Below are 15,359 nucleotides of genomic sequence, written 5' to 3'. Positions count from 1 at the left end.
ACCCTAACCAGTTTGGAACAACTAACACGTAAGCTTGTTACGTTACTAATACTAATAACCGCACATCGAGTGCAGACGTTGTCTCTGATCAGAGTTAAAAATATTATTTTGAACGAGGACAAAATTCAGATAAGGATTCCAGATAGAATAAAAACCTCAGGACCTAAAAGCTTCCAACCAATACTGGAAATTCCTTTCTTTCATGAAAAGCCGGCTTTATGTGTGGCAAGTACTTTACAACACTACTTGGGGAGAACAGAAACCTTAAGAACGCCGATGATTTCAAACTTGTTCATTACATTTAGAAAACCGCACAAGACCGCATCGACTCAGTCAATCAGTCGTTGGATTAAGAGTACTCTGGCTGAATGTGGTATCGACACCAAGATTTTTACTGCACATAGTACTAGACACGCTGCTACCTCCATGGCTGCAAGAAAGGGCGTCAGTCTAGACGTTATTAGAAATACAGCAGGTTGGTCTGCTTCATCACGGGTATTTGCTCAGTTTTATAATCGACCAGTGTTAGAAGAGCAGTCGGTGGCAAATGCCATTTTAGGATTATTGTAACCTTAGATTTAGTTGTATAACTTTAGATCGTTGTCATTGTAAGGAATAAAATCCTTTCTTGGTTTGGTTGCAACTGCTTTAAACATCTACACTATATGATCTAGAGGACGAGATGCGAAATAAAATTTTAAGATTAAACGAACTTACCTTAAGTGAAGTTCAATCTAAATTTTATGAAGCATCTCGTCCGAATAGATCATAGCCCTCCCTTCCCAGCCCTATTTTTTGGAGTTGCAACAAAGAAGCAGAATGGCTGTAAAAAATGAAGCCCGTTGCAAGCGCGACAAGAGGGGAAAGTAGAGGGAGCGTAAGTTTTTACATTGGCTTTAAATTTCGTGGCGCGAACACTGAAACAACTACACTACACTATATGATCTATTCGGACGAGATGCTTCATAAAATTTAGATTGAACTTCACTTAAGGTAAGTTCGTTTAATCTTAAAATTATTTATGTTAGATTTACTTAGTGAATATGAGGGCAACAACTTGGAAACTAAAAACGTAACTGATGCCGGCGAAGTTAAAATATTTTTAAAAGAACAATTAGGGAAAGGGTTTAGTATATTCCATAATAATATAAGGAGCTTAAATAAAAATTATGATCAATTACTTGTAGTTTTAAGTCAACTAGATTATGAATTCGATTTAATTGCATTATCGGAGACCTGGATCATTCATAATCCGCAGCAGTTTGCTATAGAAGGGTATGAAACGTTTTATAATTTTGGTAACGTCAACAAAAATGACGGAGTTCTTGTTTTTATCAAAACTTCTTTGAAATACGTGCATCAAATCATTGAGATAGGAGGAATTAAATGTTTACGTTTCTCCATCAAAACAGATCAAAACCAATTCTATGTTAGTGTTTTATACAGGGTGTTACACGACCGTTCGAAAAAAAAAAATCGGGTTGTAGAGGGCATCAAAACAAGCACTTTTTCCAAATAAACCGAGGGTCCAACGTGTTTCGTTTGGGAGCCACCCCCCAAAGAGTGTTGAAATCTGCATTTCTTCTTTAATTTTTTTCTCAGCAACCATAAGAGTTACAAATTCGGGTGGCATGTCTTTGAATAGGTTTTTGGGTATGCTCTTTCCGATTTTGCAATTTTTTTTTCAAAATTCCTACCCCTAAAGGGCGCACCCCTAAACTAGGGTGCAAGAAAAAATTCTGATTTCGACGAAATTTGGTATCTGGGTTTTTTTTAACATGAAAATCACGAATCTGAAATTAGTTTTTGAAAATTCGAAAAAAAAAGTTCCACTGCAATTCTTGGCGGGACAACGAAAATAGAGATAATTCCACGAAACTTGTTGTGTACATACTAAACGAGTTAAGGAACAAAACTGTCGAACAGTTTTTTAAAATAACTTTTCAAACAAAAGTTATACTCATTTGAATGTTGGTCCTTCGGGTCGCGAAGTGTCCCAAACCTACTAGTAAGCCATAATTTCGCATGTGTTGGTTGACAATGTCGCAAAAACAAAAGATTAACGGTTTGAGTCGATATTTTGTTATTTGGAATTAAATGATTAAAAAATTCGATGTATCGATTAAAACACCTACCAAGGTATCTTAAAGCGCTGATCGATTGTTTATTATCTTTTTTTTGTTCTTTTGGAAGTTATTTTTCAACCTAAGATTATGAAAATTTTTGATCATAATGAAAAAGTATCATACGGAAAGTGATTTGACTTTTTCCCCTACCTTATTTAGATAATAAATAATCGATCAGCGCTTTAAGATACCTTGGTAGGTGTTTTAATCGATACATCGAATTTTTTAATCATTTAATGACCGAATTAATTCCAAATAACAAAATACAGTTCGACAGTTTTGTTCCTTAACTCGTTTAGTATGTACACAACAAATTTCGTGGAATTATCTCTATTTTCGTTGTCCCGCCAAGAATTGCAGTGGAACTTTTTTTTTCGAATTTTCAAAAACTAATTTCAGATTCGTGATTTTCATGTTAAAAAAAACCCCAGATACCAAATTTCGTCGAAATCAGAATTTTTTTTTGCACCCTAGTTTAGGGGTGCGCCCTTTAGGGGTAGGAATTTTGAAAAAAAAAATTGCAAAATCGGAAAGAGCATACCCAAAAACCTATTCAAAGACATGCCACCCGACTTTGTAACTCTTATGGTTGCTGAGAAAAAAATTAATGAAGAAATGCAGATTTCAACACTCTTTGGGGGGTGGCTCCCAAACGAAACACGTTGGACCCTCGGTTTATTTGGAAAAAGTGCTTGTTTTGATGCCCTCTATAACCCGATTTTTTTTTTTCGAACGGTCGTGTAACACCCTGTATAGATCGCCATCTCTCGATATCAACGAATTTAACGAATCTTTTGTTCAATATTTAAAACAATACTGTATATTTGAGAATGAAGTAGTGTTAGGTGACACAAACATAAATATTTTACTGGACACTTATGATGTCCACGAATATTTAAATAATTTGAACGAGTGTGGATTCGTATCAGCAATCAATTCTTATACTAGGGTAAATGACAGTGGTGGTAGTTGTATAGATCATATTTTTGTTAAAACACATTATAGATAAGAAGTACATCGTTCCTATAGTAGTTCAAAGCACTGTTACGGATCACTTTCCGGTAATAATAGCTTTTTTTGTAGGTTGTAAGATTGACAATACTAGTAATAGAACACGCAGTCTCAAAAAAAATTGATTTTAAGAAATTGAAGGAGATGTTGAATAAAACAGACTGGGAAGGAATCTTTCTGAACTATGATATAAACATAGTTACAGAAACACTTATCAATGTAATAAAGAATGCTACCACCTTAGCTACTGAATCAACATTAATAAAAGGCAGGGAAATCAAAAGGAATCCATGGATTACCGCGGGATTGATAAAATCCATAAGGGAACGGGACCTTCTATTCCAAAAATATAGGAAATATAAAGATCCTCGATCACTAGCTGAGTACAAAGCATATAGAAATAAAATTAATTCACTAATACAGAACGCCAAAAAGATTTACTTTGATTCGAATTTAGTTAAACATGGTAATGACAATAAGGCGATATGGGATATGATAAAGCAAACTTTGAATCGCAAAAACAAATCCAACGAAATTAAATCTATAGAAGTAGCTAGTTGTTCAATCACCAACAATAAAGAGATTGCCTATCATTTTAACAAATACTATATCAATGTAGCACAAGAATTAGCAAACAAAATTAGTAACACACATAATGACCACACGTTTTCGAAAACAAATGTATGCACTAAATCCATATTTTTATTTCCAACTGACATCTCAGAAATTCTTTGTTATATTTCTCATCTGAAGCGTAATATAAGGTGACCAACTTACCATGTCATGAAATCGGGACACCCTCCTCCCCCCCACACCCCCACCCCCCACCCCAGACACACACACATACACACTTCGGTACGGAGGTATAATGAAAGGCAAATTTAATTTTATTATTTTTAATGCATTTAAAAAACCACATACATACATCTACATACGATGAATAACATAGATTTTGTTTACTTATGTTTAAATGAATATTTTTTTTCAGAAGAAATCGCACTCAAGGCATTTTCATTATTAAGTAATAATGAATAAAACTCTTGGCAACTAATTAATTCAAAATTAATTTTCGTAATAATCATAGATTTTAATGTAGCTACCTTGAGTTCGGTGTGGACCGCCAAATAGGACGGTTGTATCTGGCGAGTTCCGTGGTTATTTTGTTTACTTTAGCTACTTTAGCAAATAATTAATAAATTTTGAACGCAAGAAGGATCCGGGCTTAAGTCGGACTGAAGCCCAAGCTGAATCTGTCTTTTTAAAGGCAATAAAGCGAATTAAACACGTTACGCGCGGTATTAATTTAATTAAAGTGTGGCAAACAGTGTAGAAACCAAATCAACAGGACAACAGGGCGAAAAGCTAAGTACTAGGGTTAAGGTTATAATTTAATTTAATTTAAAACAAACTCAATTCAATCAATTAAATTAAGCTAGAATAAAGACGCAGGCCAGGGGGACAATTTACCAGGCAGTCTAGCTAGATAAATGAGACGTCAGAATATCGCGGGTTAGCAATACACATGGGCGTGAAAAATTAGACCCTTTTGAAAGGAAACATAAACCTGTCAATCGGCGAAATACAAACACCCTAACCCATAAAGCAGGCTATTTAAATTCTCAAGTTGACGACATTTTTTTTTTGTATAATGGGAAAAGGTCAATAATAGTGCATTCCGAGGGCTGCGGGTAGAATTACAGTTTTCAAACAAATTCATTATACGGGATAAATAAGAAGTCTGCTTGCTTTGACCGACCCCAATTATTCTGAATTTCACCAATTTCCCACACAATCTATACAGGGTGGCTAAGTTAAACTAGACTGCATGGGCAAGTCTCACTGGGACAAATCATAATCCAATTTAATTATATCTTTCAGCGTTCTCTTCCAGCGTTCTATTTCAGCGCCCACTTTTCAGTATTCAACTACTTTCTCTTAACGAGTAGCAGCAGAGACCAAACAGGATGACCGAAGAAGTACACACAAACGAGTACATCCTAGAGTGCGTCAGGATAAATAAGGATGGGGCCTGCCTGTTTGGAGCGATTGGGCATCAACTGAGGAGATTCCCAGTGACATCAGAACCTCACAGGAAATTAACCAAAAGGATTAGAGAAGAAACCAACGCATACATCAGGGAAAACCTGGAAGATTTCTACCCACAGCTGATAGGAAACGTAGTGGAATTAGAACCCCGGTATGAACAATATGCCAACATGGAGGAAAAGATCGAAGCATACCTCAGGGACCACAGAAAGCAGGGGTTTTGGGGAGGATACGAGTCACTGGTGGCGGCGGCCAATACATACAACAGCCAGATAGTGATATACGAAGAAGGAGGGGGGAAGCATGTCATAGAACCAAGAGCAACAACGGGAGCCACAGGTCACTGCCACTTAGCATACAGATTAGGGAGTAACGATGTCCGGAACCACTATGATAGCGTGGTGAGAGCAGAAAACATGATAGGGGAGATAGAGGAAGAAGAGGAGGAATACCGACGAACACGAGTGCTAGGGGAATACGAAGAAGCGAGAGGAGCCGCTGTCCCTAACGAATACAGTCTGAGTATGGTGTCCGGAAAGAGTGCCTCGCAGGAGAGAAGAGAAAACCAAGAGAGGAGCCAAGATATAGAAGAAGACAGCAGCATGAGGGTAGCCACGTGGAATGTGCAATGGGCAAGCGACCCAAGGAAAAGGGAGCTAATTGACAATGAATTAAGGAAACAAGGAATAGATGTAGCCAGTTTACAAGAAACCAAATTAGCAAGTGGGATGGCTGCGACAGGGAACTACGACTGGTGGATAGGGGGAGGGAAAAAGGAGAGAACCAGCAGGGGTACGGCAATCGTAATCAGGAAGTACCGAGGCATTGAGGTGGAAAAATTTGAAGAAAAAAGCGAGAGCATATCCATGGCCCAAATCAAGACGAGAATAGGAAGAAGTGAAGCAATAGAACAAAAGTGCGGAAAGAACCCGGGTATCATACTAGGCGACTTCAATGCGCAACTAGGCAAACTGGATGGAAGTGAAGACGAGGAACACGGTATAGGCAAAGCTATCAAGCACGAACATGACAATGGGAACGGCATGCAGCGAGCTTAGGAACATGGTACACCTACATGGACTGAGGGTGGAAAACACATTCAGCAACTCCAAAATGGTGCTGACAACATGGAGGAGGGGAAACTCTGAATCGCAGATTGACCACATAATAAGGACGAAATCAAAAGAAATAAGAATCACGAACACAGTAGGCATATGGGCAAAAACAGTAGGGTCGGACCACAAAATGGTAAGGGGGAAAGTAAAGAGGGGAGGAGGAAGAGAGGGGGAAGAAAAGAATAAGGATCAAAGCGGGAGAACGGAATGGTGGGATGTGAAACTTCTGTCAGGGGAGAAGAAAAGGGAGGAGTACATAAAGGAGCAGGAAGAGATCAGAAACAAAAAGGGGGAAGGAAGACCATCTTGGAACAGGATCGCCGAAACGCTGAAAGAGGCAGCAGGGAAAACACTCGGGACACAGAAACCGCCCATGTCCCGGAACAGGAAACAAGCCATGGATAATCACAGCAGAGCAACCAAGAGGTTTGGGCAAAATCCACACAAACCTGAAACAAAGAAAGAGCTAAGGGAAGCTAAGGAAGAGAAAAACAGAGCCTCTGAGCAACACGAAATTAAGGAATTCGCCGAGTTCGCGGAGAATATCGCCAAGCTCAGACCAATGGAGAAAAATGCGCAAATGTATAAGCACATAAAAAAAACAAAAGGAGGAAACAAGGGGGAAACAGAAAATATATACCAATGACAGCGTGGGAGAAACTCCTGAAAGGAGAACAGGAAGAGCAGGCCCAGCTAATGTCGGAGGACGACCACTGGCCACTGCCGCCACCCCCCACGGTGGAAGAAATGGTGGAGATAATAGGAAAGTTGAAAAAGGGGAAAATGCCAGGACAGGATAGAGTCCAGGCCGAATTACTACAATACGCCTCAGAATGGCTAATAAAGGACCTACATGCATTGATACAGGAGGTATGGACCAGGAACTTGGTCCCTAAGGAATGGCAGCAGACAGTGCAGATCCCCATCCCGAAGGTCAGGTCACCACAAGAAACAGATGACTACAGAAGAATCTCGCTATGCAGTGCGGGGTACAAGATATATGCGACCTACCTACTACAATGCCTAGAGGGCCACATACCCGAGACACCAGCATACCAAGTAGGGTTCATAAAAGGAAGATCAACCGATGACCATATATTCACGACCAGGAGGATCCTAGATGAACAATGGAGGGCAGGAACCAAAACATGGCTTCTAGCAATAGATTTGGCGAAGGCCTTTGACCAAGTGAAGCATGAAGCAATAACCACATCTCTGGCAATGCTGGGACTGCCCAAATTCCTAATCAACAGAATCATAAACGCGTGCCTAAGGGAGCATACTAGCATACAATGGTTTGGGAAGAAGACAGAGCACCAAAAGAAAACCAGGGGAATCAAACAAGGATGTCCGCTTTCTCCAAGGCTCTTCGCGATAACACTTGATCACGCTTTAGAACAAACAAGGATGGTGGTGAGGAACTTCAGCACAAGGGACCAATTACAACTACCGACACTACTGGCGTACGCGGACGACCTACTCGTAATCGCGGATAAGTTAGAAGACATTGAGGACTTCGTCGAAACCAGCGAGGTATACCTGGAAATGGTCGGCTTACAAATAAACAACGAAAAGAGCTACATGATGATAAGAGACCCAAGAAGCAACACCCAATACAAAGAAGGAGACAAGATCGCAATAGCCGGGAAGGAGATAACTATGAAGCACAAGATTAAATATCTGGGAGCGTACATAAGCAGCACACTCAGCAGGCACAACACAGTGAAAGACAGAATAACCAACGCATTCAGAATCACGCACGGAATTCGGAACTTTATACGAGAGAAGAAAATACCGGACAGCTTGAAGATGATGATATACAACACGATCGTAGCACCGACAATCTTATACGGAATTAACACTTCAGCGCCAACAAAGAGCAACAGACGAACATTGAGGAGGGCGGAGTGGAAGGCACTCAGGATACTGATGGGAAACAGCAACCTTACAAGAAAGCAGATAAGGGAACTACTAGAGGGAAAGACGATCACCAGGAGACTGAAGATGAGACAGATGAGATACTGGGGACATATAAACAGGAGGAACAAAGACCATATCCTACGGGCTGCAAGAATCTGTGTGCCTCGGAATGGAAGGTAGGCCGACCCTGCTTCACATGGAACACCACCATAGACCAAACGGTAATGGCCTCGGGGATTCCCATGGGAAGTTGGGAAGAGTGGAGCAGAGACAAGCATCAAATGAAGAAAGAAAGCAGAAGAATATTGGAGGTGGAAGAAGAATCAGACATAAGCACAAGTAGCCAAGAGGAGGAGGAAGAGGGAACGACAGAAAGTAACACAGAGAGAGGGCAACAATAAAAAGGGGAGGAACACGGGGGAAAACAGGGAAGGGAACGATACCAAAGGATAGGAACATCGGAAGACAATGAACGCCAGGAGAAGAAGCTATCACTAGAAAGCAGAGTTCCCTCTAAGGCAGAATACCAGTGGCGAAGCTGTGGCCGTACCCGTTCGGGTCGGATAACACCCAGTTAGCCGCCCCCCCACAACCCCCCCAATCCACAAACTCCACCACATTGTTTGGCATATGTCGCGGCCCAGCGCGATGGCAACAAAGTAGTGGTGAAACGTCCCTGATAGTGCCTACCAGGGACGCATCCTCACGACAGTTGACTAAATCCTGGGAGAGGCGGCGACGCCAGGCATATGTCAAAGTTTCAAGTTTCAATCATAGATTTTAATGTAGCTACCTTGAGTTGCGTTTTATCCACAGTCCAAATGTTATTTACATGAGAAAACACTCTTTCCAATTGAGCGTTTGTACCTGGCAAACATAGTGCGTACTCAACTAATAATAATAAATTGGAAAATGGGTGATCATTGTCTTTAAAAAAACTGAACACGCTTACCCATCTAGTGCTAACAGTAGTTTTTTGCTCTTTCCAAGAAGATATTTGATTTCCCATGAACGTTTTTAAAATCATCACTTCATCAAATAATTCATTCTCGTTTACCATTTTCCCTAGATTTACAATTTCTAAGCATGATTGAAACTCACAAAATTCTGGAATTTTATTTAAAAGTACCCAGTTAAATTTTTGTAACTTCTCAATTTCAGGATTTTCCCATTGTTTTAAATATTCAATGGCCGTAACAAAGAAATTAAACATTTGCGTAGAAATTATATGCTTATGTTCTTGAAGTTCTTCGGAATTTAACATATTTTGTAAAATTAGTGGTACAAAATTATTGTCATTTCTTGATTGAAGTTTATTAATCAAATCTTTAAATATCATAATAATTTCTACGCATGAAACGTTTGCTCCCTCCATCTTTAAAATAGTTTGATGAAAAATTGATGCTACATTATGGACAAATAAGAGCCAAAATTCAGTCTGTGAATTTTCAAAATATGATTTAATTATTACAGGGCATTTATCCATCGACAAAAAATATGACTTTAAAGCTCCGTACATTTGAAGTAGTCGTTCTACAGCTGGCAAAAGTGCCAGCCAACGCGTATTGCTGTACCCTAAGATGTTGCGATATTCAATTTGTACAAAATCACAAAACTCCTTCAATTTTTCTACACGCACAGTATATATATGGAAAAATGAATAAATTTTTGTGGCAAATAGTTCCACATCAATTGGTAGAATATCACATGCAGTTTTAATACAATTATTGACAACATGGGCCATACATCCTATCCCAACAATAGATGGATTATTTAAACTATTTTTTAATTTAACGTAAACATTATTTACACCTTTTCTCAATGCACCACCAAAGTTTGTATTGGTGTTATCTGCACAAAGACCAATTATTTTATTAGTTAAACCAAAATTAGTAATGGTTTTCAGCAAATATTCACAGATTATTGCAGATGTCTCACCAGGTAAATCCTTTAAATCAAGCAATTTAAGTTGAATACCTTCCATAGGCAAAAAATACCGAACCAATATTGGCATCAACTTTATGTGCTTGTGATTGGATGCGTCACAACACACAGTAACAAAGTTCACTGCATTTAAGTTATTTTGAACAGTTTCCATGGCCATCGGTTCAAAAACTGCACATATTATGGCTTCACTTTTGGTTCTAGCAGATGAATACTTAGGCTCGAACATTGACTTAATCAGCTTTGACGTACAATCTCCACTACGAAAACTGTGATTATGTTGCAAGAGATGATATGCCCATGTCCCTTCAGCCGCTGCCAATTTTTTGTTCGAATCATCTAATCTGCTGGACTTACAGAATTTGGTAATGGAAACATTAGCAGTTGTTAAAGTGACGGCACTTTTGTGTTTAGCCGTTGCAACATGATGGATTACGTCTGCATTACCTGCAAAGCAAAGGGTAAAACAAAAACACTCATTATAAAAACACATGAAATAAAACGGTATTAGAATTTGAGGGTACGTTACGCTAATAAGCCCCCGAGGTATGATCATGAAATTGATAGAAATGGATAGAGGACACCTTAATAACACGTTTAGAATAAAAAATTTGCGGAAGAGGGCCTAAATTTTCCAAAATCTTAATTAAAAGTTCACCTCATTTTCTGGAAATCTGGTGTTATTTTACGTATATTTTGTAATTCTTAAGTTGGCGAAACTGAAAAATTTTATGTGATAGCTCTTTTTCCACTAATAAACAAAGGTGACAGTAAATTTTTGTAGGTTATGTTAACTTCTTCGTCTACTAAAATGAAATATGCTGGATTTAACGTGTAAATTAATAGAATGTAATAAAAGTAGTACAACAGGTATAATATACAATACAATTTTAGGTTTTGTTCGACTTAAACACCAAATAAGCGACACTTCCATGTGACTGTCATTTTAATAACCACTTTTTGAAGCGTATACAAAACAAACTTGAATGCATTAGGGAAGAAGGATGTCGTAGAGAAGGTTGCATGTGGCAACAATTTCTTGGTATCGATCACCGAGAGGGGACACCCGGGCACTTCCTGCATGTTTCATATGAATCGCCGCTTAGCATCCACCGCCTAATACGGTCGAGAGGGGAAGGAACATCTCTCGCATTTTCCATGGATCGCAGCTACGTTAGCGATCGCCGCTTAACTTGGAACACCTTTATCGTATCGACCGTCGCTTAGCATCCACCGCCTAATGCGGTCGAGAGGGGAAGGAACATCACTCGCATTTTCCATGAATCGCTGCTTAGCAATGTAGGATGTAGAGAACTACTTACTGTTATTATGGTATAATTAAAAACATGTATAAAGTTGTATACCATTGTTTAAAGTTAATTAAATCGTGGAAAAATAACATAACCTCTTAAGAAACTAACTAAAGTTGGCACTCGGGAATGTTAAGAACACCAGTACCAACTGAAAAACAATCATGAAATTTGGAGTAATATAACCTCACTTACGACGAAATGAAGTGAACTTTGAATGAAGATTGTGGAAAATGTAAGGCTTCTTCCGCAAATTTTTTAACTGATAACGTGTAATTAAGGTGTCCTCTATCCATTTCTATCAATTTCATGATCATACCTGGGGGGCTTATTAGCGCAACGTAACCGAATTTGATTATAATAACAACTCAATTAAACTTAATTTCTTATTAATAAATTATTTATTAAGCTAATTACCTCCATGTCCAATGGAAAACTTGGAACTGCAAAAACTACAGTAAACGTCCGATTCGTTTCCTTGTACTTTCCGAAGAAAAGGATATTTGGTTTTCAAATTATCGGTAAACACGCACTTTCTTTTTAAATTTAATTTTAGCGACATGGCGAGGTACTAGACGCACGTCGTTACGCTTACGTTTAAATCATTGTTTAAATGCAGTGCTGGTCACGGTAACTTTCCACGAAACGGTCGCGTCAATAACCGCGGGGTGTAGGCGGTAGCCGACACAAAGGAAACCAGTCTCAGCTGAGGCAGTAAACACAAAATGTTAACAATTTAACATTTTCTTAGAAATCGGGACGATACAAAAATAGTACCGTAAAATCGGGATGGTTCGTTAATTCGGGACATGGTATAAAAAATCTAAACCTGTCCCGCCCAAATCGGGACGGTTGGTCACCTTAGCGTAATAAAGCTCCAGGTATTGATGGTATCAATGCGACTGTAATCCAGGCATCCGCTGATATAATCGGCCCAGTTTTGGTTCGATTAATAAATCGAATTTTAACAACAGGTGTGTGTCCCAAGCATTTCAAAGTCGCAGTAGTTAAGCCTCTATTTAAATCAGGCGACAGAAATAGTTTAACAAATTACAGACCAATCTCGCTGCTTTCTTGCATAGCCAAAATATTTGAAAAAGTACTTAAGAAACGGCTAGTAAGTTTCATAGACTCCAACAACTTATTGTCAGACCGGCAATACGGCTTTAGAAGTCATTTAAGCACGCAACACGCCATAGCGGAGGTAATAAAAGACATATATAGAAGTCTGGACGGTAGTAAACCGGCACTTGCTGTTTTCATTGACTTAACGAAAGCCTTCGATACAATCAATCACAATAAGCTGTTACAAAAATTAGAAAATTATGGTATCAGGGGCATTGCGCTTCAGTTAATGAAATCTTATCTAGAAGATCGAGAGCAAATGGTAAGAATCGGAGATGCATACAGCGATCCGCTGACGGTGAGATGTGGAGTCCCGCAAGGCACCGTCTTGGGGCCAATACTATTTAACATATATGTCAATGATTTCCTCAAATCTCATTTTGGCGGGTCGGTGTATGCATATGCCGACGATACCGTTGTCACTTACCAAGCTAACAGTTGGGAAAACTTAGAAAAAGTTGTCTCATTGGACCTTTTGACGATAAAAAGTGGTTTGACTATAATTTACTTTCTTTAAATCTGAAAAAAACCAAGTTTACTCCATTTTTTCTAAATAAAAATAATGATCCCAATCTACAAGTAATTAAAATTCATAAACAAGACCGTGCCGAAAAACGGTGTAATTGCGAACATATTGAACGTGCAAACTCCATCAAATATCTAGGTATCATAATAGATAGTTCCATGAAATGGCGTCATCATGTAAAAGAGCTAATAGCAAGACTTAGAAGCTTTTATTATGTGTTCAAACAGCTTAGAGATTTCCTCCCGGTACATACATTAAAAAGAGTTTATTTCGCTTTAGTGGAATCTCACATCTCGTATGGTATAACTGCCTGGGGTGGAGCTCTAAAAACCGTTATAAAACCGCTGGAAATAGTACAAAAAAGCATAATCAAAATTATTTATAAAAAGACCGCCAGGCACAACTCGGACGACCTATACAGACATTCAGAGATCCTTGACATTAGGCAAATTTATGCAAATATAGTGCTCGAAAAATGTATTGACAACAATTCTCTAAGGCTCATGAAAAGTAACCATTCACATGATACAAGACAGAAGCAGCTTGGGGAGTGTTAAATTATCCGTGTGTACGAAAAGGTGTGGGTCAAAGGAGTTACGAATATTTGGCAATTCGATTTTATAACAAAATGCCATTTTATTTGAGGTCGTGTACATCTAATAGAAATTTCAAAAAAGGTTTAAAGGAGTGGCTATTATCGTATCCCAGGTCAGCAATCCATCAAATGTTTGGGTAAAAAAAAAAAAATAAAATAAAAAAAAAATAAAAAAAAATATGCATGTAATAGGATATCCATGGATCCCTCCAGTTCCTCCCCTTCCGCTAATATAATACATATAGTTTTTGTTTGTATAGATGTAATTCATTTTTTCTTTAAAGTTTTGTTAATATAACGGAGACCACTTTAATTTCTTAATTTCAAGGTGCAGACAAGCGTTTGCTTACGCATCTTGGGCATGATGTAATTCACTCATATGTAAATATTTATGTACTTATATTTTCAATTTTTCAATATATTTCAATTTCAATTTTCAATTTGCTTCGAAAACTGTATCATTTGGATCATCAACCTCCATCTCATTATTTGGGTTAACATTTAATATTCTAGATGGTTCCCCAGTGATGAAAAAATTTAACGTGTTTAAGAGTCTTCTGTACCCACTGCACTCAATGTAAATTTCCATAAGAGCGCCCGCCATAAAAACGCAAGTTGTTTTTCAAAAATAAATTTTTTTTAAGAACTATTTTTTAAATTTACACCTTTATCTACAAAATGTTCGGGCTATTTTTTTTTTAAGTTTATAGCAACTGAATACCGATTGTTTAAAGATTAGATGTTTTGCATCGATTATTGCGCTAATCTGTTTTATTTTTTTACTCTGGAACAAAACGGTTTATGGAAAAAGTAAACCGACAGTTTTCTAGATAAGATACTTCTAAACATTACCCCAAAAATTGAAATCATATTTTTTGGAAATAAAGTCTGTATCTTGGCGGGCGGTAAATCAACAATTTGAGTGTAACAAGTAGCGCCGCTGCACAGTGTCGACGGGAACTAACTAAGGACCAAAATAGGAGTTGACTAAGCAAGAATATCATCTTGTTTCTTGCAACTATAATCATCTATATACCATAATGTAAAAACGTTGCGCTTAGGTAAAGAAGACTCTTAATATAGGTAATCATTTTTAAATATTTTTTACAAAAGGTACATTGCCAAAACATGTTTAAATAAGTTGTTGTTACCTTTATGATATACAAAAAAACCTATACTTTAAGGGAAAAGCTAAATACTTAATTTATATTGGATAACGATTGAATTAGCTGTTGCTTAAATGCAACTTGTTTGTGGCTGTTCAGAAGAGCTAAATTTTAAAGAGCGGAATCAATGTTTAATTGGTTTACTATGCTTATACCTAACCGACGGAATTTTTTGGTCATATTTCGTTTCTATTTTATACACAGATAACTGTAAAAAATACCACAAATGTTCTGCCTCTACAGGGTATTTTAAATTAAGAACGATAAAAAAATGAAAACACACGTCCACCGCCTTCTTTAGCGACGGAACTATATAAATATTGTTATTTACGCAACTACCATTACTTGCTTTACTTCGGTGTGCACTATTTCGGCGATTACGTATGGTTGTACAGTTAGGCCATATTTCTCGCAAAGTTCTCTTTTTTTGGATATTGCTATTTCGACGTCAGCTGGAGACTAAAATAGAGAGAAT

The 15,359-nt window shown here is 38.0% G+C and overlaps 1 protein-coding gene across 1 annotated transcript; it reads right to left on the bottom strand.

Annotated features, from left to right (window-relative positions):
* Nucleotides 1–8,978: 8,978 nt before the first annotated feature.
* Nucleotides 8,979–12,039, bottom strand: LOC116163646. The gene is made up of 3 exons (XM_031477683.1): nucleotides 11,890–12,039; nucleotides 10,136–10,609; nucleotides 8,979–9,085 (listed from the first exon to the last, which is right to left on the bottom strand). Exons 1-3 carry the CDS (start codon nucleotides 12,032–12,034, stop codon nucleotides 8,979–8,981), a joined length of 726 nt encoding a protein of 241 aa, XP_031333543.1. The 5' UTR covers nucleotides 12,035–12,039.
* Between the last annotated feature and the right edge of the window lie 3,320 nt (nucleotides 12,040–15,359).

Source organism: Photinus pyralis, unplaced genomic scaffold (assembly GCF_008802855.1).
Source record: "Photinus pyralis isolate 1611_PpyrPB1 unplaced genomic scaffold, Ppyr1.3 Ppyr1.4_LG1, whole genome shotgun sequence".
Classification (NCBI taxonomy): domain Eukaryota; kingdom Metazoa; phylum Arthropoda; class Insecta; order Coleoptera; family Lampyridae; genus Photinus; species Photinus pyralis.
This window is presented reverse-complemented; position numbering and strand designations above follow the sequence as displayed.